Genomic DNA, 24,931 nt, shown 5'->3' with positions numbered 1-24,931 from the left:
ATACACTAAAGGCTGTCTGGAGAGGTGCTAGCACCTCCCCAAGCAGGAAACCTATTGTCCAGGCCTCCCTGGCTGGGATCACTCCCAGCTGCAGGAGGTCAGACTTGTGTCGTGGCAGCAGCATCCATTTTGTGATGCTGAGGCTTTGGTCAGAGGCTAACAGTTGAAGTATGATTTTAACATGTCTTTCCCTCTAGAAGGGGGGAATAATATTCTCATGTCCAGAAATGGCATGGGGGTATTATTCCCTAGTGTTAGACACCTTACACGACATGTTTTGATAAAGCCAAACCACAGTTACCATAACCGTCTAAGATTATAAGGCACTTTAAGAGTATATGGTAGGCTATATCATAGAACAGCTATAAGGACAAGGTTCCGAAAGCTGCAGACAGGCTCAGCTCATGCTAGAGCACCATCTCACATGTTACCAAGCACTCTGCCTCCAGGATTGTCAAGGCCTGCCATAGGAGTGACTGATAGGTACACATGTGTCTATATGTAAGTTAGGTATAGGAATACTACACCTAAGCAAGGGGTGAGTACACGACCTTGCCCCCAGCTGAGTGATCAGCCAGTTGTGTCAAAATGGAAGGCCAGGCCAGGGGTGGCATAATACATGCTGCAGCCCCTGGTAGGCCTAGGGTACACCTATGCCCTGGGTACCTAGGGTACACTGTACAGGGGCCAATAAGGTGATCCTATCCAAATGGGTTATGCACCTAAAGTACATAGTATTAATTTAGAGAGAGAACAGCAGGGCTGTGGGTCTGATTGGCAGGCCCACAGCCACATCTAAGTCGAAAACCAGTAAAGCAAAAGCAAAAAGTGGGGGTGAACATAGAAAGCAGACCCTACTCTCCTACACAACCCCCCCCCAAACTTAGGGACATTAAACTAACCTTGACCAGTTGAGTCTTCATGTTCTAAGTGGAAATATCTGGAGAGTCCATCTGCATTGGCATGGTCAGTCCCAGGTCTATGTTCCACTGTGAAGTCCATCCCCTGTAGGGAAATGGACCACCTAAGAAGTTTGGGATTTTCACCCTTCATCTGATTTAGCCACAAGAGGAGCTTATGGTCTGTCTGAATCTTGAAGTGAGTGCCAAACAAGTATGGCCTCAGCTTCTTCAGGGCCCAAACCACAGCAAAAGCCTCCCTCTCAATAGCTGACCAACGTTTCTCTCTAGGGGTCAGCCTTCTACTTATAAAAGCAATGGGCTGGTCTTGACCATCTACATTCAGTTGTGAAAGAACAGCTCCCACACCTAACTCAGAAGCATCTGTCTGGACAATGAACTCTTTGGAGTAGTCTGGACTTTTCAGAATAGGTGCACTGCACATGGCCTGCTTCAGGTCATCAAATGCTTTTTGACAGCTTACTGTCCACTGAACTTTCTTTGGCATCTTTTTGGAGGTCAAGTCATTAAGTGGTGTCACTATGGACCCATAGTTCTTAACAAACTTTCTGTAGTACCCAGTCAGGCCCAAGAAAGCTCTGACCTGAGTCTGGGTAGTTGGAGGAGCCCAGTCCTTTATGGTCTGGATCTTGCTCTCCAGTGGTTGAACCTGACCCCCACCGACTAGGTGGCCCAGGTATACAACCTTGCTCTGCCCTATCTGGCAATTAGTGGCCTTGATAGTGAGGCCTGCCTTTTGCAGGGCCTCTAAAACATTCCTCAGGTGGACCAGGTGATCCTCCCAGGTGGAGCTAAAGACAGCAATATCATCAAGATAAGCTGCACAATAATCATCCAACCCAGTAAGGACTTGATTCACCAGCCTTTGGAAAGTGGCAGGTGCATTCTTCAAACCAAAGGGCATTACCACAAATTGATAATGTCCTCCTGGGGTCGAGAAAGCAGTTTTGGCCTTTGCACTCTCAGCTAGTCTGATTTGCCAGTAGCCTGCTGTTAGGTCAAATGTGCTCAAAAACTTAGCAGCTGCCAGTCTGTCAATGAGCTCATCTGCCCTAGGTATTGGGTGGGCATCTGTCCTAGTGACAGCATTGAGACCTCTGTAATCCACGCAAAACCTCATCTCTCTCTTACCATCTTGGGTGTGAGGTTTTGGCACAAGGACTACAGGACTAGCCCAAGGGCTCTCTGAAGGTTCAATGACTCCCAGCTCCAACATCTTTTGTACCTCAACTTTTATGCAGTCCCTGACATGGTCAGGTTGCCTGTAGATTTTACTCTTCACAGGCAGACTGTCACCAGTGTCCACCTCATGGGTGCACCAGTTTGTCTGACTTGGGGTCAGAGAGAACATATGTCTGTAGGATTGCAGAACCTGCCTGCAGTCCTGTTGCTGATGGACAGTGAGGCTGTCAGAAAAGACCACACCATCAACTGAGCCATCATCAGGGTTCTGAGTCAACAGGTCTGGAAGAGGGTCACTCTCTTCCTCCTGCCCCTCATCTGTAGCCATGAGTAGCCCCATGTCTGCCCTGTCAACATATGCCTTCAATCTGTTGACATGAAGCACCCTGTGGGGGCTTCTGGGAGTCCCAAGGTCCACCAAGTAGGTGACTTCTCCCTTTTTCTCAACAATAGTGTGGGGTCCAGACCATTTGTCTTGGAGTGCTGCTGGGGCCACTGGCTCCAACACCCACACTTTCTGTCCTGGCTGGTAAACAGTCAGTACAGCCTTTTGGTCATGCCAAGCTTTTTGGAGTTCTTGGCTTGCCTCAAGGTTTTTAAAAGCCTTCTTCATATACTCTGCCATCCTGGAGCGGAGACCAAGTACATAATCCACTATGTCTAGTTTGGGTTGTCTGAGAGGTCTCTCCCATCCTTCCTTCACCAAACACAGGGGTCCTCTTACAGGATGCCCAAACAAAAGCTCAAAAGGGCTGTAGCCAACCCCCTTTTGTGGGACCTCTCTGTAAGCAAACAGAAGGCAGGGTAAAAGGATGTCCCATCTTCGCCTAAGCTTGTCTGGTAATCCTTTTATCATTCCCTTTAGGGTCTTGTTGAATCTCTCAACAAGCCCATTGCACTGTGGGTGATAGGGTGTGGTGAACTTATAGTTAACACCACACTCCTTCCACATTGCAGTCAAGTATCCTGACATAAAGTTGGCACCTCTGTCAGAAATGACCTCCTTTGGAAAGCCCACTCTGGAGAATACTCCAAGCAGGGCCCTTGCCACAACAGGAGCTGTTGTGGTCCTCAGGGGAATTGCTTCTGGGTACCTGGTGGCATGGTCCACTATCACCAGTATGAATCTGTGCCCAGATGCTGTTTGTGGGTCCATTGGTCCTACAATATCTATGCCCACTCTTTCAAAGGGGACCCCCACCACAGGTAGTGGTATGAGGGGGGCCTTTGTGGTGCCACCTGATTTGCCACTGGCTTGGCAGGTGACACAGGAGCGACAAAACTCCTTAGTATCTTCTGACATATGGGGCCAGTGAAAGTGAGGGACAAGCCTGTCCCAAGTCTTGTTCTGGCCTAAATGTCCTGCAAGGGGAATATCATGGGCCAAGGTTAGAAGGAAGCCTCTGAACTTCAGTGGTATGACCAACCTCCTGGATGCACCAGGCTTGGGGTCTCTAGCCTCTGAGTACAGTAGCCCTTCATCCCAATACACTCTATGGGTACCTTGAGCATTCCCTGCAGCCTCAGCAGCAGCCAGCTGTCTGAGGGGTTCAAGAGAGGGGCAGTCTAATTGAGCCTGCCTCAGATCTGCCCTGGAAGGTCCCCCTGTCCCAAGAAACTCAACCTGATCAGGTTCAAGTTCTTCTAGGACAGTTCCTTCAGGGCTCTCAGAATCATCCTCCTGGGAGGGCTGATCCGCCACCTGAGGCAGGGGGGAAGGCACAGCCTTAACCCTACTGCTCTTTCTCTTGGGTTGTGACTGGTCCATAGTTTCAGGATCCAGCACTTGTTCAGTGTTGCACTTTTTGGCCTGTGACCTGGTCACAGCAAGGACATGTGCATCTATCCCCAGCATTTCTGCATGGGTCCTATACTCCACTTCAGACCAAACTGAAGTTTCAAGATCATTGCCCAGTAAACACTCTACAGGAAGGTCTGAACTAACAACAACTTTCTTGAGGCCAGTTACCCCTCCCCAGGAGAAGTTAACAATAGCCACACTATGGGAGGTAGTGGCATTGCTAGCGTTGGTCACTAGGTAATTCTCACCTAGTATGATCTGTCCAGGGTCCACAAAAGCAGGTGTCACCATTGTGACACTAGCTCCAGTGTCCCTGTAGGCCTGAGCCATTCTTTGGTTGATAAAAGGTGTCTGTCTGTACTTGCCCAGGTTACTGGGGCCTACAGTAGAGGACAAAGCTAAGTCCCCATCACAGATCAGGACAGCCTGAGTAGGTACTCTGACTAGGCCAGAATCCTCCTCAGTTCCCAGGGTTAACCCTACTACACCCTTTTGCTGGGAACCACCACTTACAGCTGAACTAGGGGGTACAGTTGCCTTAGGGGCAATGGTGGCTGGGGGCTTATCCTTTTTGGTGCACTCACTAAACCAATGTGAGTTGGACTTACAATAGTTGCACCATGGTTTCTTTTGGCCATCTTTCTTCTTATCCTTTTTGGAACCACCCTCCCCCTGAGCCTTTTGGGGGCCTGGTGAAGACTTCTGGTCTTTTTGTTTCTGCTCATTACCCTTCTGGTCTGCTTTTTTCTGATCACCGCCCTGGTTCTGGTTTTTCTGCTTAACTCTAGTCCTGACCCATCTATCTGCCTTCTTTCCCAATTCTTGGGGAGAAGTCAGATCAGAATCAATCAGGTGTTGATGCAATAGCTGGTTTTGACAGTTGTTAAGTATTTGCTCTCTCATGATCAAATTATACAATCCTGTATAGTCCTTAACCTTACTTCCCATTAGCCAGCCTTCCAGAGCCTTAGTGGCACAATCTACAAAGTCAGTCCAGTCCTGAGTCTGTGTCTTCTGGGTATCCCTGAACAACAACCTGTATTGTTCAGTGGTTAGGCCAAACCCATCAATCAGAGCACTCTTCAGGACAGTGTAATTATCTGCATCCTCATCACTAACTGTGAGGAGCTTGTCTCTTCCTTTCTCAGAGAAGGAGAGCCACAAGATAGCTGCCCACTGACTTTGGGGTACCTGCTGTACTTTGCAAGCTCTCTCCAAAGCAGTTATCCATTTGTGGATGTCATCCCCAAACTTGTAGGGAGGGACAATCTCGTTTCTATTATCATAGTGCCTGTCTCTATCTCTAGGAATGTTGCTGCCACCAGTGGGTTCTAACCCACTTAACTTTTGTTCTCTAGCCAGAGCAAGCTTCTCTTTGGCAAGGGCAAGTTCTTCCCTCTGAATCCTCAGATTAGCCTCCCTCATTCTGGCTGCATGCTCCTTTCTCTCAGGTGAAGTCATTCCCCTGTGAGAGGAAGCATTAGAGATGCTAGAGACATGGGAGTGGATGGATTCCCTTGAAGGGGATCTGTCCCTCCTGCTTCTCTGTGAATGCCTACTTGTGGGTCTGTATGGGGGGACCCCATGCAAACTCCCATGTAAACTTAAGTTAGCCTGGCTAAGTCTCCTTACTTGGCTCTGGCTGTCTACCTCCCCATCTGAAGCCCCATCTGACTCCTCTGTGGTGGGTAGACCCTCCTCTGTGCCTAGGGCACCTGCCTGAGATGCCCTCTGAGCATCATACTCCTCTAGGAGTTGTCTTAACTGAAGGAGGGTAGGGTTTGCACCCTGTTTTATTCCTCTGGAGGTACACAAGTGTCTCATCTCCTGGAATGTTAAGGTATCATATCTAGAGGGGATCTTTTGCAGACCTGATCCTCCTGAGAGAGCATCTACTTGATCTACTCTCAGAGACATGATCTAGTGAGGGTGTGGTGTGTGCACCTACCTACACTAGTTGTATCTACTAAACCTTTCTAGTAGTTGTAGTCAGGGTGTGTTACTCCCTTCAACCTACAACTACAAAGTCCAGTAGGACTTAAGTATAATAATCTATGTTATATGTACCTAGACAATATCTGTGTGATCTTTCAATTTAGTATCTCAAGATTACAATGGTATTACAACAGCAAGCTCAGATCCCAACCGCTGCTCACCAATGTGAGAAGTTGGCCTGATGTATGATGTCACTAGTTCTAGTGTACACCTTATATCAGTCCAAATACCCTTATGGTGATTGGTTGTAAAGTCAACCTTATAGACCAGCTATCCTAGTGGTAGCATGGACAAGAGCAGTCTTAGGCTAAACTCTGAATGGCATGTGAAGCCAGCTGTGATACCATATATAATCCCTTGAATACCAAATGAAAGGACACCACAACAGATATATATATAAAATAAAGTGTGTTTATTCTAAGCAAACCCTCAGCACTCTTTATGAGATTAGAGGTAAGTACAACACAGTCTTATTTATGCATACATTAAGTCACACAGGTAAGTAATACAGTTAGGCCCTAGGGGCCACGCAAACCATATACTAAGTAAGTGGTATAAGAACCACTGTCACGGAAATAGAATAGGCCTAGGCCTAGGGAATCGCTGGGGCTACACTACACTAGCGTTAGTTAGGAAGTGGGAGGCCCACGGGATTCGTGTGCAGAGTGGAAACACTCACGCGTAATGCGTAAAAGTCAATAGCAATAGTACAGTTTAGAAAACGGTAGATTTAGGACACTTCCGGAGTAGCTAGGAAGTTGAGACTTGAAAACTAGACACTAGGATAGTCACTATCCTGATGAGCACCGGAGTACCCAAGTTACCTAGCCCACAGGCTGCGGGTGCATAGGGGTGAAGATGCGTCGTTTTCGTCGTCGACTCCTATGGATGCCTGAAGAAAGATGCTGACAGGCAGTCAGGGGAGAGTGTCCGGTGGATCCCAAGGCTGGGATCAAGAAGAGAAGAAACCTGCAAGCAGAAGGGACAGAGTCAAGGTCACTAGCCAGTGACCACGTGGAACCAGGAAGGAACCAGGCGATGTCGTGAAGAGTTGCAGGTGAAGGTGAAGCTTGTCGCTGCAGCCAGGAGGACCAGGAAGCGTCGAGGACGACCAGGACCAGGAGGCGAGCTGTCCCACGAAGGCTCTTGCTGTCGGCGGCGTCGAAGTTGGACTAGGACTCACCAAGCCTTGGCAAGCGGAACCCACGAAGAACAAAGGGCTTGCTTCTGGTGCAGACCAGGAAGGTCTGGGGTGCTTCTTCGTTGCAGAGAAGCGGGAGCCAGTCTGGAGGTGCCAAACCAGCGCAGAAGATTTCAGGGTGCGTCGTCACAAAGGCCACTAGCCAGCGGGCAAGCAACCGGACAGACGCGGCAAGCAGGAAAATGCTGAAGGGCCCCACGCAGGACTCGTGGAGTGTGGGGGGCTGGTCTTCGGTGCAGATGGTGCTTGGGGTTGGGGCTTCTCAATCCCCGGTGCACAACTTCGAGGGTACCTCAGAAGCTGCGCTGTAAGTTACTAGCCACTTTTCCCAGGTAGCCGGTCCCACGTCGCTCGTCGCCTCCACGGATCTCAGCTCTGCTACAGATGTGGATGAGGGTCGGAGAAGTCTGGAAGTCAAGGCTCTGGTCGGGCTCTGCAGTCGGTTCCTCGTAGAACGGTCGCAAAGCAAAGGGTAGTCTCTTGATGGTGCCTGTTTGCACAGGGTAGCCACTCCTTGGCTACAAGGGAGATTCTTCAGTCTTCTTCTTTCGTCGAATGTCGAAGGTCCAGAGTTTCTGTTCAGTTTTGCAGGTTCAGGATAATCTAAAGTCTTGAGGCCCAACTCCCACTCTTATACTAATCTGGGGGGCTGGGATACCTGCTAGGTCACGCCTTATGGGTGGGACCTGGGAGGGGGTGGTTACACCCACTTCCCTTTGTCCAGTTTCGCACCAGAGCTGGGGCTGGAGTGCCCCAGCGCCGTTTTGAACTGGACTATGCAAGGAACACCTTGTGTGCCCCAGGCATGTCTCATTCCTTTCAGCCCACCCTGCCCCAATACACTAAAGGCTGTCTGGAGAGGTGCTAGCACCTCCCCAAGCAGGAAACCTATTGTCCAGGCCTCCCTGGCTGGGATCACTCCCAGCTGCAGGAGGTCAGACTTGTGTCGTGGCAGCAGCATCCATTTTGTGATGCTGAGGCTTTGGTCAGAGGCTAACAGTTGAAGTATGATTTTAACATGTCTTTCCCTCTAGAAGGGGGGAATAATATTCTCATGTCCAGAAATGGCATGGGGGTATTATTCCCTAGTGTTAGACACCTTACACGACATGTTTTGATAAAGCAAACCACAGTTACCATAACCGTCTAAGATTATAAGGCACTTTAAGAGTATATGGTAGGCTATATCATAGAACAGCTATAAGGACATGGTTCCGAAAGCTGCAGACAGGCTCAGCTCATGCTACCAAGCACTCTGCCTCCAGGATTGTCAAGGCCTGCCATAGGAGTGACTGATAGGTACACATGTGTCTATATGTAAGTTAGGTATAGGAATACTACACCTAAGCAAGGGGTGAGTACACAACCTTGCCCCCAGCTGAGTGATCAGCCAGTTGTGTCAAAATGGAAGGCCAGGCCAGGGGTGGCATAATACATGCTGCAGCCCCTGGTAGGCCTAGGGTACACCTATGCCCTGGGTACCTAGGGTACACTGTACAGGGGCCAATAAGGTGATCCTATCCAAATGGGTTATGCACCTAAAGTACATAGTATTAATTTAGAGAGAGAACAGCAGGGCTGTGGGTCTGATTGGCAGGCCCACAGCCACATCTAAGTCGAAAACCAGTAAAGCAAAAGCAAAAAGTGGGAGTGAACATAGAAAGCAGACCCTACTCTCCTACAAGTACCACCGGACTGGACCAGGGGCTGCTGGAAGGTTCAATCACTCCTAGCTCCAGCATCTTAGTGACTTCACTGTGAATGCTGGCCTTCACCTTGTCTGTCATCCGGTAGATCTTTGACTTCACAGGTGGGCTGTCTCCTGTGTCCACGTCATGGACGCACAGGTGAGTCCTACCCGGAACAAGGGAGAACAACGAAGAGTACTGCCCCAGGACCTGGCGGCAGTCCTCCTGCTGTTCAGGAGTTAGGGACGGGGAGAGAATCACTCCCTCCACCAACCCATCCTTCTCTTGAGACGCAAATAAGTCGGGGAGAGGCTCGCTTTCCACGTCCTCTGCTCCGTCAGTCACCATCAGCAAGATGACTTCGGGCCTCTCATGGTGGGGTTTGAGGCGGTTGGCATGCAGCACCCGTAGGGGCTGGCGAGGGGTCTTCAGATCCACCAAGTAGGTAGCCTTACCCTTCTTCTCCAACACCTCAAAGGGTCCTGACCAGCGATCCTGGAGGGCGCTAAGCTCTCCTGGTTCGATCACCCACACCTTCTGGCCAGGCTCCAATTCCACCGGGTGAGCATTGTGGTCATACCACGCCTTCATTACTGCTTGGCTGGCTTCCAAGTTGTCAGAAGCTTGCTTCCACAACTTAGCCATTTGGCTCCGGAAGGCCAGCATGTAGCTCACCACATCCTGGGGAAGCTTTCTGGGAGTTCTTTCCCATCCGTCTCTCACCAGGCCGAGAGGTCCACGCACAGGGTGCCCATACAAAAGTTCGAAGGGGCTGAAGCCCACTCCCTTCTGTGGCACTTCCCTGTAAGAAAACAATAGACAGGGTAGGAGGACGTCTCATTTCCTCCGCAGGCTTTCAGGCAGACTTCTGATCATGCCTTTCAAGGTTTTATTGAACCTCTCCACCAGACCATTGGTCTGGGGGTGGTAAGGAGTGGTGAACCGGTAGGTCACTCCACACTCCTTCCACATCGCCCGCATATATGCTGACATGACGTTGGTCCCCCTGTCGGACACAACTTCCTTGGGAAAACCCACTCGGGTAAAGATTCCCATCAGGAACCTAGCCACAACAGGTGCAGTAATGGTCCTCAGAGGTATGGCCTCTGGGTACCGTGTGGCATGATCCACCAGAACCAGGATAAACCTGTGACCAGCTGTAGTAGGCGGATCTAACGGACCCACAATGTCGATGCCCACCCTTTCAAAGGGGGTGCTAACGACAGGAAGTGGTTCCAGGGGAGCTTTCAGCTTCACCCCCGTTTTCCCACTGGCTTGACAAGACACACACGTCCGGCAGTAGGTGTCGGACGACACTTTCATTTGAGGCCAATAAAAGTGTGGGACAAGCCGGGCAAAGGTTTTGTCTTGCCCCAGGTGTCCTGCCAAGGGGATTTCATGAGCCAATTCCAGGAGGAAGGCTCGGTAACGTTGAGGGACAACCAAGGCCCGTGACGATCCGTGCATGGGTGCCTTGGGTTCAATGTAGAGGAGGCCATCTTCCCAGTAAATGTGGTAGTTCCCCTCAACGTTCCCTGCTGCCTGGGCTTCGGCCTGTCGCTCAAGTCCCTCAAGGGTAGGACACTCCCTCTGGCCCTTGCAGAATTCCTCCCTGGTCGGCCCTCCCTCCACGTGCCACTCGGCCGGGATGGGTAGGTTCTCCAGTTCGGTAACATCCCCCTCCGCGGACTCCTGGTCCACCACCTCCGGTGGCCTATCCGTCACACGGGGCGCAGATGCCGAGGCAGGCTCCTCCTGTCCTCGGTTCTTCCCTTGGTCGGCAGCCGGCGGTGCCTTTGTTCCAGGCTCCCGCCTAAACGAACTCCCTCTCCGGGTAGTCGCAGACCCTGTGCTGACACAGGCCCAGTCAGGTGTACCCAGCATCTCAGCATGAGTCCGGTATTCCACCTCCTTCCAAGCATTATGCTCCATGTCATTCCCCAGCAGACAATCGACTGGCACGGCAGGGCTTACGGCAACTCGAAGCAACCCTGCAACCCCTTCCCATTCAAATGGAACCTCGGCCACCGGATAGTGGCCCATTCTGCCGTCAGCCATCGCGGCAGGGTGGAGTACATGGGGAATCACCTGCTCTGGAGACACCAGTTGGCTACGTACCATAGTCATACTGGCTCCTGTGTCTCTCAGAGCCTCCCCTCTTTGGCCGTTGATGGTGACCCACTGCCCATACTTTGTGGTATTTGCGGGCACCTGGATCTTAGGAACCATCTCCCGTTCTCCCAGAGACACTAAAGTGACACCCGCCCACTCCCTTCCCTTATCTAAAGGCATCTCCTCCCCGAGCACTACACTAGCTACTCCGGGTGCCTTTCCTCCGATGGGAGGGGGTGGTCTTTTCGGGCACTTCACATCTCCCTTATAGTGTCCGACACCACCGCACTCGTAGCAATGGACAAGCCTTGGCTGCTGACTCTGGCCAGGATTAGGGTTTCTGAGTGGGTTAGCCCTAGGGGTGAATCCCGTTCCCTTCACTTGGAAACTATTTTGGGGGCCTTTAGAGAACTCCGTTTTCTTTTCCCCTCCCTCTTTCTTCTGGGGGGCGCCCTGTCCGGTCCTTTGAGAGTCCCCTCCAGTCCCCCTTGTGGACACCCGGGTACTAGCCCAAATGTCCGCCTCCTCAGCAAGCTTCCGGGGATTGGTCAGCTTGCTATCCACCAGGTGTTGACGCAGTTCAGGGAAACATTTTTCGAGCAGGTGTTCCTTCAACATCAAATCAAACAACCCCTCGTAGTCCCTCACCTCACTGCCCTGTATCCAACCCTCTAATGCCTTCTTTACATAGTCCAGGAAATCCACCCAATTCTGTGTGCCCAGTTTGTGGCTACCCCGGAACTTCTGTCTGTACTTCTCGGGTGTTAGTCCAAACTTCCTCACGAGCGCCACTTTCATGGTGGGGTAGTGGGTCTGCTCATCCTGCTCTAGGGCCAATAATGTATCCCTGCCAGCTGGAGGCATGTATTTGTACAATCCCCCTCCCCAATATTTCTCTGGAACCCCATGGACTCTTAAAGAGACCTCATAGGCCGCTAGCCACTTGGCGATATCATCTCCCGCACTATAGCTGGCTACTATGTCTTTTGGCAGGTAGGGTTTGGGTTCCCTGGTGATTTCTCTCTCTTCGCTACCACCATTAGGAACAGTGTGTGCCCCGACCCATAGGATCTGGAGATCTATCTCCCTGAGCCTCAACTCGTGAGCCATCCTCCGTTCCTCCTTTTCTTTCTCCAGCTTCGCCAACTCCCATGTGAGCTGTCTTTTCTCCCTCCGGTCAGTTAATACTGCCTCTGATAAGCCGCCACTAGAGACACTGCTGCCCTTCCTTGAAAGTGTTCTGGGCCCCTCTAATAGGTTCCCCACCTCAGGTTGGTACAAACCAGCCCCCTCGCTGTCAGGCTCTCCATCCCTGTCCTCCTTCTCAACCTTACTTTCTCGTCGTGCCTCCCACCAAGCCCTCAAGCTGGTCTGGAGCTCACCCTTCTTTGCACCTTGGGGACAAAACACCCCCTCTCGCTGACAAAACTCTCTGAGTTGGGCCACAGTGTAAGTTTCCACATCCTCCCATACAAACTCCATTTTGCCCACTCAGGATAGAAGACAGTTGCTTACAGAAGCTATGCAGGGGGGTACCTTTTGTAATACCTCCTCCCACCACCAGAAGTAAATTTGGAAAAAACAAAACTCAAAATTAGGAAGTCCGCTTGGAGAAAACTCCCGGTGTAGGCCTATGGACTACCCAAAGTTATTGTCGAGTAGACGCAAGCACAGCTCAATCCCACCGCTGAACACCAATTTTATGTTGGAAACCGGGCAACCGGGTTAGCAGTCACCAGGTTCCCAGCACAGTGGTAGCTTGGCTCGAGCGGTTGGGGGTCAGGCACCGTGTTAAGCGTACGTCACACCCTCACAATAACCATGCGCTCATCCGTTCCAAAAACGACACTACACCGTAAAAATTATGGAAGACAAGATGAAAATATATATGTCTTTATCTTATTTTCTCTTAGTTGCAGGTTTCACATCATAAATACAATACACTAGGATTTTCCTTCAGAAGAGCAGGTCAAATAAACATTGCTACTTCGGAATTTCAACACATAGGTTCAGGTCATCATTAAACAAAGAATAAATAGATGTGCAATAAATATAGACGGCAAATAAATACAGTCAGACAATAAATACAGTGCAAGAATAAATTAGTGGAAGACAATAAATAAAGCACCTTCAATAAATAAGGTAAAGCAATTAAAGATAGTTACAGATCAGATCACTTTCATGAGGTAACTTGGTCTTACTTTGCCCATATACAGCTTGTGGTCATTTGGGTGGCATGGGGGTGTCCCACCTAGATTGGTCAAGGCTGGGGCCTAAGCTGAGGCAGAATGATGATAACCTAATGATCTGGCCCTCCAAACTACACAGCCCCGTGTGGCGGCTCCGGATCGATGTCGCTGGGCGGCCTCGACTCGATGTCGCTGGGCGGCCTCGACTCGATGTCGCTGGGCGGTCTCGACTCGATGTCGCTGGGCGGTCTCGACTCGATGTCGCTGGGCGGTCTCGACTCGATGTCGCTGGGCGGTCTCGACTCGATGTCGCTGGGCGGTCTCGACTCGATGTCGCTGGGCAGTCTCGACTCGATGTCGCTGGACGGTCTCGACTCGATGTCGCTGGGCGGTCTCGACTCGATGTCGCTGGACGGTCTCGACTCGATATCGCCTTCCGGCGTCGCAGGGACACGGTCTCCCCGCTTCCGGGTGTCTCCGGAGTGCGATCTGCACTCCCGACCTCCGGCGCGCTTCACCTCAGTTTCTGGCGACTCCGGTGGGCGGACTTCACTCCCCCGTCGACGCCTCACCTCGACCTCGGGTGACTCCCGACTCGACCTCCGGCGCCTCTCCACGACCTCCGCCGGCGCCCTCACTCGACCTCCGGTGACTCTCCACTGGACCTCCGGTGCCTCTCCACGACCTCCGTCGGCGCCCTCACTCGACCTCTGACGGCTCCGGGTACGACGTCTGCTTTCTGTCAGCGCCGCTTCTCCACCTCAGGCCCCAGGTCTCCAGGCTTCTCGACGTCAGGACTTCAGGAGGACACTGCTGAATAGGTCAGGAGCTTGCTGTTCTTCCTCTTTAAGGCCTGTTCCAACTATTCAGGTCCTTAAGATGGTTCTTCTGGACTTGGTCCCACACAGGGCTTTAGGCTGGGCTTGGTCAGTAGGGACTAGCATCAAGGGTGGGTTTCTGGACCCCACTCCAAGCACTGGTTTCCACCCCTGCTGCCTTACTCCGTCCTCCTTCTATCTCTGTCTTCTCTCCTCTCTAGTCAGATGCCAACTGCCACTCTGAGATGGCCTTCCAACATTCTAAACTGCCTCCCACTGTCACAGAGTTCTAGAATGTTACAGAAGGTTCTAGAAACCTCCAGTGGGTTCTGGTGATGTCACAGGTGACAATGGGAGGGCCACCATTTTGTGTCACAGGCCCTCAGACAGAAGTTCCAGGGGTAGGGAAAATGGCTCCCTGACCCTGCATCAACACTAAAAAGTCTGGTGGTTCCCAAAAAGGAAAAATTGTAACAGGGTTTGAGGCAGAAGGGGGACAAAATAAATAATGATAAGGAGGGACCACCCAAAGGGCTGACAGGTCTAACAGTGGGCCTGAAGTGCTACAGCAACAAATGATGGACGGAATGCTGAGGAAATCAAACATTCACCACCAGTCAAGAGATGTGGGTTAAATTCATAATTATTTTGCTCACGCCACCCCAGTTTGGACCCAGCTATATGCAAATCAGTCTTGACCCTGCTCCTCATGGGAACAGTCCAACCCGAACTGACAAGCCGGGGCCTAACTAGACCAGAAACAAGCATTTTGGTATCGGTTTCGGGTTTCACCCCTCATTAGCCAGGCTGGCTTGAATCCAGTGGCACAGTGAGTAAGTGACCCATTTCTGGGCATACCATCCAACTTAGGGCGAAAAGAGCTACAGCAACAAATAATGGGTGGAATGATGAGTAAATCAAACATTCACCCCCAGTCAAGAGATCTGGGTTTAATCCATCATTCCTTTGCACACTACACCACCCCAGTTTGAACCCAGCAATATGTAAATCAGTCATGACCTTGCACCTCATGGCAACAGCCCAGCCCGAACTGCCAAGCCGGATCCTCACTAGACCGGAAACTAACATCCTAGGACCAGTTTTGAGGTTTAACCCCTCATCAGCCAGGCTAGCTTGAATCCAGTGGCACAGTGAGAACGGGACCTACATCTGGGCATACCCATCCCACTTTGGGCAAAAAGTACCACAACAACAAATGATGGCTGGAATGCTGAGTAAATCGAACATCAACCCACAGTCAGGAGATCTGGGTTAAATCCATCGTTATTTTGTTCACTATGCCACTCCAGTTCAGACCCAGCCATATGCAAATCAGTTTTTGCTCCGCTCCTAATGGGAACAGCCCAGTCCGAACTGCCAAGTCGGGTTCACACTAGACCAGAAGCAAGTATCCTGGGACCGGTTTTGGAGTTTCACCCCTCAACCAGGCTAGCTTGAATCCAGTGGCACAGCAAGCAAGGGACCCACGTCTGGGCATACCCATTCTACTTAGGGCGAAATGTGCTGCAGCAACAAATGATGGATGGAATGCTGAGTAAATCAAACATTCACCCCCAGTCAAGAGATCTGCGTTAAATGCATTTGTTCTTTTGTTCACTATGCCACCCCAGTTTGGCCCCAGCCAGATGCTAATCAGTCTTGACTCTGCTCCTCAGGGGAACAATGTCAAACGTGTACCCCAGTACCGAGATCTGGGCCTTCATCCATAGTTTGTTTGCTCCCCATGCCGTTCCAGTTTAGACCCAGCCATATGCAAATCAGTCTCGACTATGTTCCCCATGGGAACAGTCCAGCTCAAACTGCCAAGCCGGGTTGCACTAGACTGGAAACAAGCATTCTGTGACCGGTTTTGGGGTTTCACCCTTCATCAGCTAGGCTAGGGACCCATGTCTACTGCAACAAATGATGGACGGAATGCTGATTAAATCCAACATTCACCCCCAGTCAAGAGATCTGGATTAAATCCATCATTCTTTTGCTCACTAGGCCACCCCAGTATGCCCAGACGTGGGTTCCGTGCTCTCTATGCCATTGGAGTCGAGCTAGCCTGGCTGGTGATGCTCGTTTTTGGTCCATGGAGGACCTGGCCTGGCAGTTTGGGATGGACTGTTCCCATGTACAATTTTAAACTTCCAATTGGAAAAATAAACCTTCTGCCACGCCTGAAACTCCCTTTTCGTTATAAACAGGTGGCACCTAGGGTAGGCCTTAAAGAGCTCATAGGGCAGGGTATATAGTATTAAGAAATATGGACATGTACTTTTGCGTTGAAGATGTTCTAATAGTGAAAAACTCACAAATTTGTTTTTCACTACGGCGAGAGCTACCTCTCTCACAGCATAACATTGGGTTACAATATTACATTTATTAAGATTAACTTGTGTTTAGGAACAGGCAGAAATGTCATGTTTAGCGTCTAAGGAATTGTCATATAAAATCCTCTTTGATGGTAAAGTCAGATTTTAAGTCACAATTCTGAAAATGTCACTTTAAGAAAGTTGGGATTTTCTTGTCCTAACCATTTAGTACCTGTAGCCTGTGTCCTGGGACACATGACTAAGTGTAGTAGACAGTTGGCCTTTGTGCATTCCTCCCAGACAGTGTCACAAAGAGGGAATGGATTTTGTAGGGATGGGCCATTGTGACAGAATGGATCGGAGCGGAGCTGTTACCTACCACACTTGCATTTCAATCGGGAATGCCTCCTGCCCTCACAATGGACTTCACACCAGCCTTTTGTCACCACAGATATTCTGGGACCAGGGCAGGGAGGAAGGAAATTTCAGAACCATCTGTAGGGGGGAAAAACTCCAGAAGTTTTGTTTCACTTCAAAACTGGCACAAGTATAAAAGTAGGACCCTCAGAAGGAAGACTGGACTTGTTGCCTTCATCCCAGGCAGAGTGACATCAAGGGTCAAGTGGCTGAACTCATGTTCTGAGCTACAGGGACACAAGAAGCTCCAGAGGTCCTCCAGCAACTGCCCAGCAGCCTGCCTGAGATCTGCTGGCCTCTGCTTCAGTGATTCCCGGATCCTCAAGAGGTCCGTCCCCAGGTCCTGGGCCCTTGGTTGACAACAGAGTGCACTACTCTTAAAAAAAAAAGGAGAAATTCAGAAGTTTTAGGTTCTTTGTGACCGCAAACAGGCCAGTTCGTGCCAAGATCTTACTGCCTGTGACGACCACTAACGTGAAGTTCAGGTGGACCCGACTTGTTGTGCTACAGTGACTGCTAGCGAGAACTGGCAATGCGTGTTCTGCACTTTACGCTTCAGTGACGACAGCCTATAGCGAGCGCCAATGCGAAGCTCCTGCAACTACCCTCCAAAACACCCAACTGCATTTTCTTCTACAGCAACAATCATCCACAAAGTCCGTGTCTGCTCTTCGCGCTACAGCGACAAACCTCTGCAACGCTCTCTTTGCAGCCCCCTCCACAAGAACTGGCCTCTTAGCGTTGGACTTAGAGAATGTAACTTTTTCAGTGGGATTAACCTGGTCCCTGTATCCAGCTTATGCTTCATCACACTTAGGACTTTCCCTCGGTCTAACACGACTAGATAACAGTGAGTGGCACTATAAGCTTTTGGGCGTTATACTTACCAAAATCTTTGAAATTGCTTATTTCTGGTTCTACTGATTGGATTTTTGTCACTCTGTGACTGAATAATTTCTTACATTTGACGCTATTATTCTAAATTGGTGTAGGATTTTTCTTGCATTTTGTTTCACTCTATTACTCTTTAAGTGCTGCATAAAAACTTTAGACATTGCCTCTAACTTAAGCATGACTGCTTTGTGCCAAGCTTCCACAGGGTTAAGCACAGGTGATTTTAGTGACTATTGTGGTTCACCGTGACAAGGTTTGTAGCTGTTGCTTGAGAAGGGCTCACACAACCCTCAACCAACGACACAATTTCTCACAGTAGACATAACGTAGTACATTTAGAATAGATCGCTCTGTAAAAAAAAAAAACATTTCTTTTTTGTGGAAGATGTTGGGTATGTTCTTTCTCCCCATTCTCCTCACAACCTACAGATGGACAACTACAGTATGGCAGCAGCAGTACAGTAGTGCACATATATGTACAGAAGCCATAATTGATTGTACTCTTGGTGGTCCTCAAGTTGCGATTCAAATGTCTGGGCAATCCAGGGGCAGGTGCTGATGTCCTGCTCAGAAGATGTGTGCAAGCTTGTTGTAGCCTATGTGTTGCAAAACATCACCATACAACGGGGCTTATATATAGATGATGACCCTGATCTACAGCCATATCCAGGTACTGGGTTTTGAATACAGAACATATGTGAGGGTGTGCGGGATCGGCTGATCAACTCATTTTTCACTTGAATTGCTAGTTTGGTTACTGCATTTATGTGGTTGGACAGTCTCTTGGCAATGATGAATGGATGATGTCTAACACACTGACCACACATACCATCCTGAGACAACTGTGTAAACTTCACATAATGCCGCGAACTAACAAGCTATGCTCAAATTTAAAATAAGTGGACTGTTCATTTGTTCAAACACTGTAAAAATTATTAGAACTAGCACACAACCACAATATCTCACCTTCTACACTCCTGGTTTAGGGCAAACATTCTACAATCATAATTTAACACACATCTATTTGCAGCGTAAACCATCCTTGCTTTGATTTTGTCTCACATTTAGAGTTCTTCTAGTACACGTAGGGTGCCTCATTGATGCATGCAGAGCCTCTGCCCCCTATACAGAGATTCTCCTGCGCAAGTGAGGCAGGGAGACTGCATTTGGGGAGAGATCTTCACCTACTGCATCTAACAGGAAAGGACAGAGGATGTCAGCAATTTTGTTTTCATTCTACATCATCCTCTCCTTCAAGCACCAGCCTTCTTCATCTTGATGCTCCTTTGCAAAATCTTGCCCTCAACATGCCCCTACTCCTATTTTCAGACAGCGAATTAAATATCATCACTGAGGGATTCCCTGACAAGTACCCTCAGTTTAATGGGGTTCCTGATTCACAGCTGAGCAATGCAGTTCAGGCCCAAATTTGGCAGGACACCCCAGTGACTTGATACTCTGTCAGGTTACCTTTGACAAAAAACAGCACCTTCAGGCCCCATTAAGACTTAGTTTCAACACAAAAGTACTGGCACCCAGTAGCAAACATTTATTTTTGATCTAGAATGGGTGGAGGAGAGAATGCTTTGTCAAAAAGCCTCCAATGCTCATTATATTGTATAGTATCACCCCATCCAGTATGCTACAATAATAAAAAGTGTGTAGGACAACAGAGAAAGAGGAAACAAAGAAGTGTGAAGTCAGTCCACCAATTAATTAGCTCTACACAACCCCTCAGTCATGAAAAAAAGAGGTGAAAAAATGTGTAAAGACAGAGAAAGCACCACCGGAGGAGCTACTGGTTGGTTCTCACCAGCTTGCCCACGTCTATCTCATCATTGGTAACTTTCTCTTAAGAAAAATGTGCAGTGTCCAGTGCAGAAAAAACACATAACAAAAGAAGGTGTAATGTGGAAACAAAAACACAAAAACTGTGCCAACAAAGACAGAAAAGGGGTTAGACTCTCAAATATTTATTTATTCTGGTTAGGAGTCTATCCCACTGTATAAAAACACAGCATGTTGAATACCTTGGTAATGATGGCCAACATGTTTCATTGCCAGTTATTTTGTGGCAAATTCATCAGGGCAAAAAAGGGTCAAAGATCACCTCCCTGGACACACACCATTAAAAAGGACTGACAAACACACAGAGACAACATACAGCATGATTAGTTCATCGGGAGGTATATTCACAGTGCATCACAAAGAAAATTAGGATTATGAACTCAGATCCATTACCTAGTTGGAGCTATGGGCCCACATACCAGCCACCAACCAGTCGCAGGGGCGTTTTAACGTGTTTACTTTCGCCTCCTTGCTCAGCAAAGCACGACCGTTGCTAGTGCCTGCGTCTGTGAAAAAAAGTATATCGATCATATACACCTGACAGGGAACAGTCCCTGATATCTATGTCATCACACACCATCTTGTGATGCAAAGAGAATCCACCTATATTAATGTTCAAATCTATACAGGGCGCGCTGAAATGGGCACATAACCAGCCCTTATAGTCTCCATCAGTCACCGCAAAATCAAATTAGTTTTCATCATAGCCCGGCCAGTATAAGTAAAGCTTAAGTAACTAACAACATATTCATGTCCTGTTAACGTTGTTGTCACTTAATGCTCCTAAGGCTATCACGTGTGCTCACCCAACAAGGTGTAAGCTCCACTAAACCACACACCCTGGCGGCAATTTACACACCGATCCTGTGGCTGCAGGAGACCAAACTGGTCACTAGGTATTCATATGCCCTCTAAAACAAACTAAAAGCAATTTTCCTCAACTTGTGCCAAGCTCGCACACAACTCAAATTCTACACAACGAGGCAGCCGTGCAACGCTCGATATGCGAGCATCAGCCTCTCCGCGTATCATAGACCCCCTGCTTACCATGTAACTTTACACCCGGGCGGTAACTCAACAATGGAACGAGTAGCCGCCCCCCTGCGTCTGCTTTCAAATAGTTACTAACCCCATCTCGCGAGACTCCATGGCTCTTAGTCTCGTATCAAAGTGGTATTGGGGGATGCGGCGGCCATCTTAGCACTATGTCTGGTCCTATTGAAATCTGACAAGGACCCCATTTAAAAGGTTATTCCCAAATAAAAATAAAGACCGGGAAGACCATCGGGATTGCAGAATTAACCCTTCCAGCTCACCCACGGTACTCGAGCTGAAAACTCAAACGCTATGGATATATTCATTGTAAAACCAAATGGCTGCCTCAGTGTGAGAGAATAAGGCGGCCATCTTAGCACTGTGTTGGGTCCCTATAACAAATAGAGTTAACTCCAATTTCATACAATCATCGACCCTCCAACAGCTAGTCACACAGCTCCATGTCGGGTTCAAGGATACGGCCGAGGCCACATAACACCTCAATCGATTAAAAGAAGCGGCCTTAGCAATAGACAATGCCATGTCCCCAGTGACCAAAGGATAGGGAAGGGACCACCTGGAAGAAATCTTAGTCCCCAAGCTGATTTCATCGGCCAATGTGGCTAAACTTCTTATGTGTTATGCTAAACTTGATATACCACACATAGAAAGACAGGGGTTGACCCAGGCAGCAAGATCATATTTTCATGATGTTATAATAAAGTTACAGATGACCACCTATCTGCTCACTTTGTTCCACTCAATTTGGTCATTAAGACCAATAGTATCCCCCTTCTCCGAGTAGATCCAGCGAGCTTCCTTCACTGCCAATCTTTTGTCTATGTCGCCAGTATCACCAACGACCTTCTCCAAAATGACCCACTTTAATGATTTAAAGTGATGTTGCTGCTCATGATAATGTTTTACCAAGCGTGTAGTGAGCTTGCCAGCCCTGATCGTGCTTAAATGCTCCTGTATGCGTACCTTGACCTTTCTGGATGTTAAACCAATATAGTGTAAACCACAGGGGCATGTCAGTCTGTATATTACATGGCATGTATTGCAATTAGTAAACTGACGGAGGAACCAGGTTCTCCCACTACCTAGTGTAATTTCAGTTGTTTTCTCCGTCAGTCCACACACTGAGCAACTACCACAGGGATGGTGTCCTGGGGGAAGGCTTACATTCTTCTTGTCATGAACAGGTCTCGTGTGCACAAGTCTGTCCTTCAGGCTTTGCGTCCTTCTAAACGCAAATCTGGGCTGGGGCATCTGAAAATCACTGGTTGATAGCAATGACCAGTGTTTCTTTATTATCTGTCTGATCTTGCTAGACAGAGGGTCAAACGTCAAGACTACAGGCAGGCTCTCCCTTGCTTCCTTTTTGTTCCTCTCAAGTAGGGCTTCCCTCGGTGTATTATGGGCCCTCTTGCGAGCTCTAGTGATTACTCTCTTAGGATAGGCACGTTGAGCCAATTTCTCGCTCAAAACCTCCGATTGACGCAGGTAGTCCGATGTAGAAGAACAGTTCCCGCGGTATCTCAGAAACTGCCCAACCGGAAGGTTATCCCTTAGAGCTCTAGGATGAAACGACTGGTAATGCAACAAGGAGTTTTTGTCAGTAGGCTTATGATGAACACTGGTGCTGAGTTTGTCATTAACCACAGTGATGTCAAGGTCAAGGTACGTGGCCGTCTCCCTACTGATCTGCCAGGTGAAATTTAAACAGGTGTCAAGCGAATTAAGCCATTCCAGGAACTCACAAAGGCGTTGTTGAGTGCCCGTCCAGATACATAGAACATCGTCTATATATCTCTTCCAGAGGCAAATATGCCCCTGGAAGGGATTACCCTGTAACACTATGGGGAGATACCAGGGCCGAATGAATGATTTCAGACTGTACCTAAGCATTAGTTAACGGGGATCATGAGTAAAACTCCATGGATTGGCAAATAACCTGCTGGATCAGGAATTACCAAGTCCTTTTCCGTCGGTTTGCCAGATTCTGGGGAGATTACCAGTGCTAATTACCATCCATTCTGAGCAGGGTGTATATGGCAGTGAAGGGCTGCTCCAGATTGGAGATTGTGGGCAGGGAAGCTGTCTAGGGTCATGCCTAGTTGTGGCCTGGATTGGGGAGCACTGTCTGCTCCCATCCTTGTTGTGCTTGAGGCAGACAAGGTCCCGTTGCACCTCTATCCCTCTCCAGCCATGGTTTTTCAAGGATGGATCTACACCCAGAAAAAACGGGTCCGGTCTTTCCAGTCCCAGTAATTTTGATCCAGAAACAGAGACCACTCCTAGTTGCCGAGAGCACTAGCTCCCCAGGGGATGCCACTCAAGGCAAATTGCAAAGTGGCCATTTTTTGTTTGGGTTCAAAGTCTCTTTTGGCAGTAGCCTCATAGAATTCTAAAAAAAATTGTTTCCACTTGTTAGCTAGACTTGTACTGATGGTCTGATAGTAATCAACGGGGTTAACTGAGGACAGAAAAAAATAAGTTCTAAAGACGCTGCTTATCATAATAAACATAACTTGCACTTCTGCTTTTGTTGTTAAATCTAGAACTTCAAGTTAAGACTTGTAAATCCTATGTCAGGACCAGAGGCGAGGATCATGCTTTAACTCTCTTCGCTTTATTAACAATAGCCTTTTTTTAAAACACGCTTTCTTTTAACTTTCACTTTAAAAGCGAAGAAATAACAGTCCCAAGAGTCTCTGGGAATGGAGTAACAAAAAACAACCAATCACAGTCCAACAGTAGTCCATAGCAGTGACCAATCAGGGTCCACCTATGCCTGTAACAATCCTCTCTCCGCTCTGATCCCCCGCTTTCTTTGCTGCTTGCAGGCTCAGTTAAGTGTATTCTAACCAAACACATTCCTGTCCAGCGATGTTGCTATGTTTAGTATCATGCAGAAGGGTATCCGATGTCTGAGCTCTGGATATAACGGGCAGACTTTTTCCCCTTCCGGGGTGTCCTTAACAATATCTAAAAGAACCAAATCCAATACCAGAGTTATAGAATACCCAGTCTTTCCAGACTCCCCAAAGCTCTGCGTAGTCCATTGCCTCAAAAAATACGAATAGATGTCTGAGAAATTTTGCCATCCGGGCGAGAGGCAACTTCTGATTGCACTGAAAAAAACGCATTTGCCGGTTTCCTCTTCCACAATTGCACAATGGGTCATGCAGGAAGCGGGCATTGACCTGACTATGTTTGGGGCCCATTCTGCCAAGGGAGCAATGGCCTCTAAAGCTTTCTCCCTCAGGCGAGATTGGAGGATATTATGAATGCTGCAGATTGGTCTGCAGATTCCACTTTTAAGAGATTTTACTTCAAGCCGGTGCTGGATATGGCTCATTTGGTGGTGAGCAAGCTTTGAACTAGCATAATTCTCGCCTCCGGTCCTGACATAGCATGAAAATTGTTCCTAACTCTTGGGTAGGAAAGTTTTGATTCTATTAAGGACTAGGAGGCGAGGATTATCCCACCCAGCGACAAGTTGGTTTTCTCTTATGGAGACCCACCCTAGACGTAATACGTTTATGATAAATGCACAAATCATCTTTATCTTACAGAAGTCTTGACAATGTTATTCATGGAGTTATTATCAACTTGAAATTCTCAGGACATGGATTCTACCTGATCTGTCTCTTTTTTTTCCAGGTTCGGACGGTTCTAAAACTGACCAATAAGGAGGTGGCTATGGCATGACTCATGCGAAGAAAGCGGGGGATCAGAGCGGAGAGAGGACTGTTCTAGGTATAAGTGGACCCCCATTGGTGACTGCTATGGACTTCTGTTGGACTGTGATTAGTTGTTTTTTGTTCCTCCATTCCCAGAGACTTTTGGCACTGTTAGTTCTTCGCTTAAAAGTGAAAGTTATAAGAAAGTGTGTTTTAAAAAAAGGTTGCTGTTAAAGCGAAGAGAGTTAAAGCATAATCCTCGCCTCTGTGTCCTTAATGGAACTGAACCTTTCCTACACAAGAGTTTGGAACAATTTTCGTTCTACACTGCATATATGATGACACATCTTAGGCCCTCCGAAAGAGCTGAATTGTGTCTACTTTTATGTGCCCTCTACATAGTCTACAGGTAAATCAAGACCTTTCTTTCGATAAGTATTAGCACTGACAGAACACTGATTTTATTAAGTAAATTGGTGACATACTTTAATAGGAGTCCAAACCAAGTTTAAATGTCTTTGCTCAGAATGCAAATCCCCTAATAGCAAATGACTCTTCATTCGAAAGTGCTATGCCATGAATAAGTAATGTTGGTAGTATTAATAAAACTTTGTTAATAACAGAAACAATTTCTTATCTTACGACGTGCATTAACAATTTTTTGTTACCTTCAGTTATGACGTACAGGGCAGTGCCATCTTCTACGTCTTGCAACATGCCTAGAAATAAACAAGGGAATGAAAATCGTGTGCAGCCTCTTTAAATGCTATGAACATCTAACATACTCGAATAGCAAACCACTGCAGAAGATTCTTTACAAATAA

At 48.3% G+C, this 24,931-nt stretch overlaps 1 protein-coding gene across 1 annotated transcript in view; it reads right to left on the bottom strand.

Annotated features, from left to right (window-relative positions):
- The window catches only part of MEI1 (meiotic double-stranded break formation protein 1), a 2,222,673-nt gene that overhangs the window by 2,089,479 nt on the left and 108,263 nt on the right, over nt 1-24,931 (bottom strand). The window contains exon 3 of the mRNA XM_085599901.1: nt 24,776-24,826. Coding sequence (XP_085456027.1) covers nt 24,776-24,826 — 51 coding nt within the window. The remainder of the gene's footprint in view (nt 1-24,775; nt 24,827-24,931) is intronic.

The sequence above is a fragment of the Triturus cristatus genome, chromosome 4_2 (assembly GCF_964204655.1).
Source record: "Triturus cristatus chromosome 4_2, aTriCri1.1, whole genome shotgun sequence".
Classification (NCBI taxonomy): domain Eukaryota; kingdom Metazoa; phylum Chordata; class Amphibia; order Caudata; family Salamandridae; genus Triturus; species Triturus cristatus.
The sequence above is the reverse complement of the archived record's forward strand: the minus strand, read 5'-3'. Positions and strand labels throughout refer to the sequence as shown.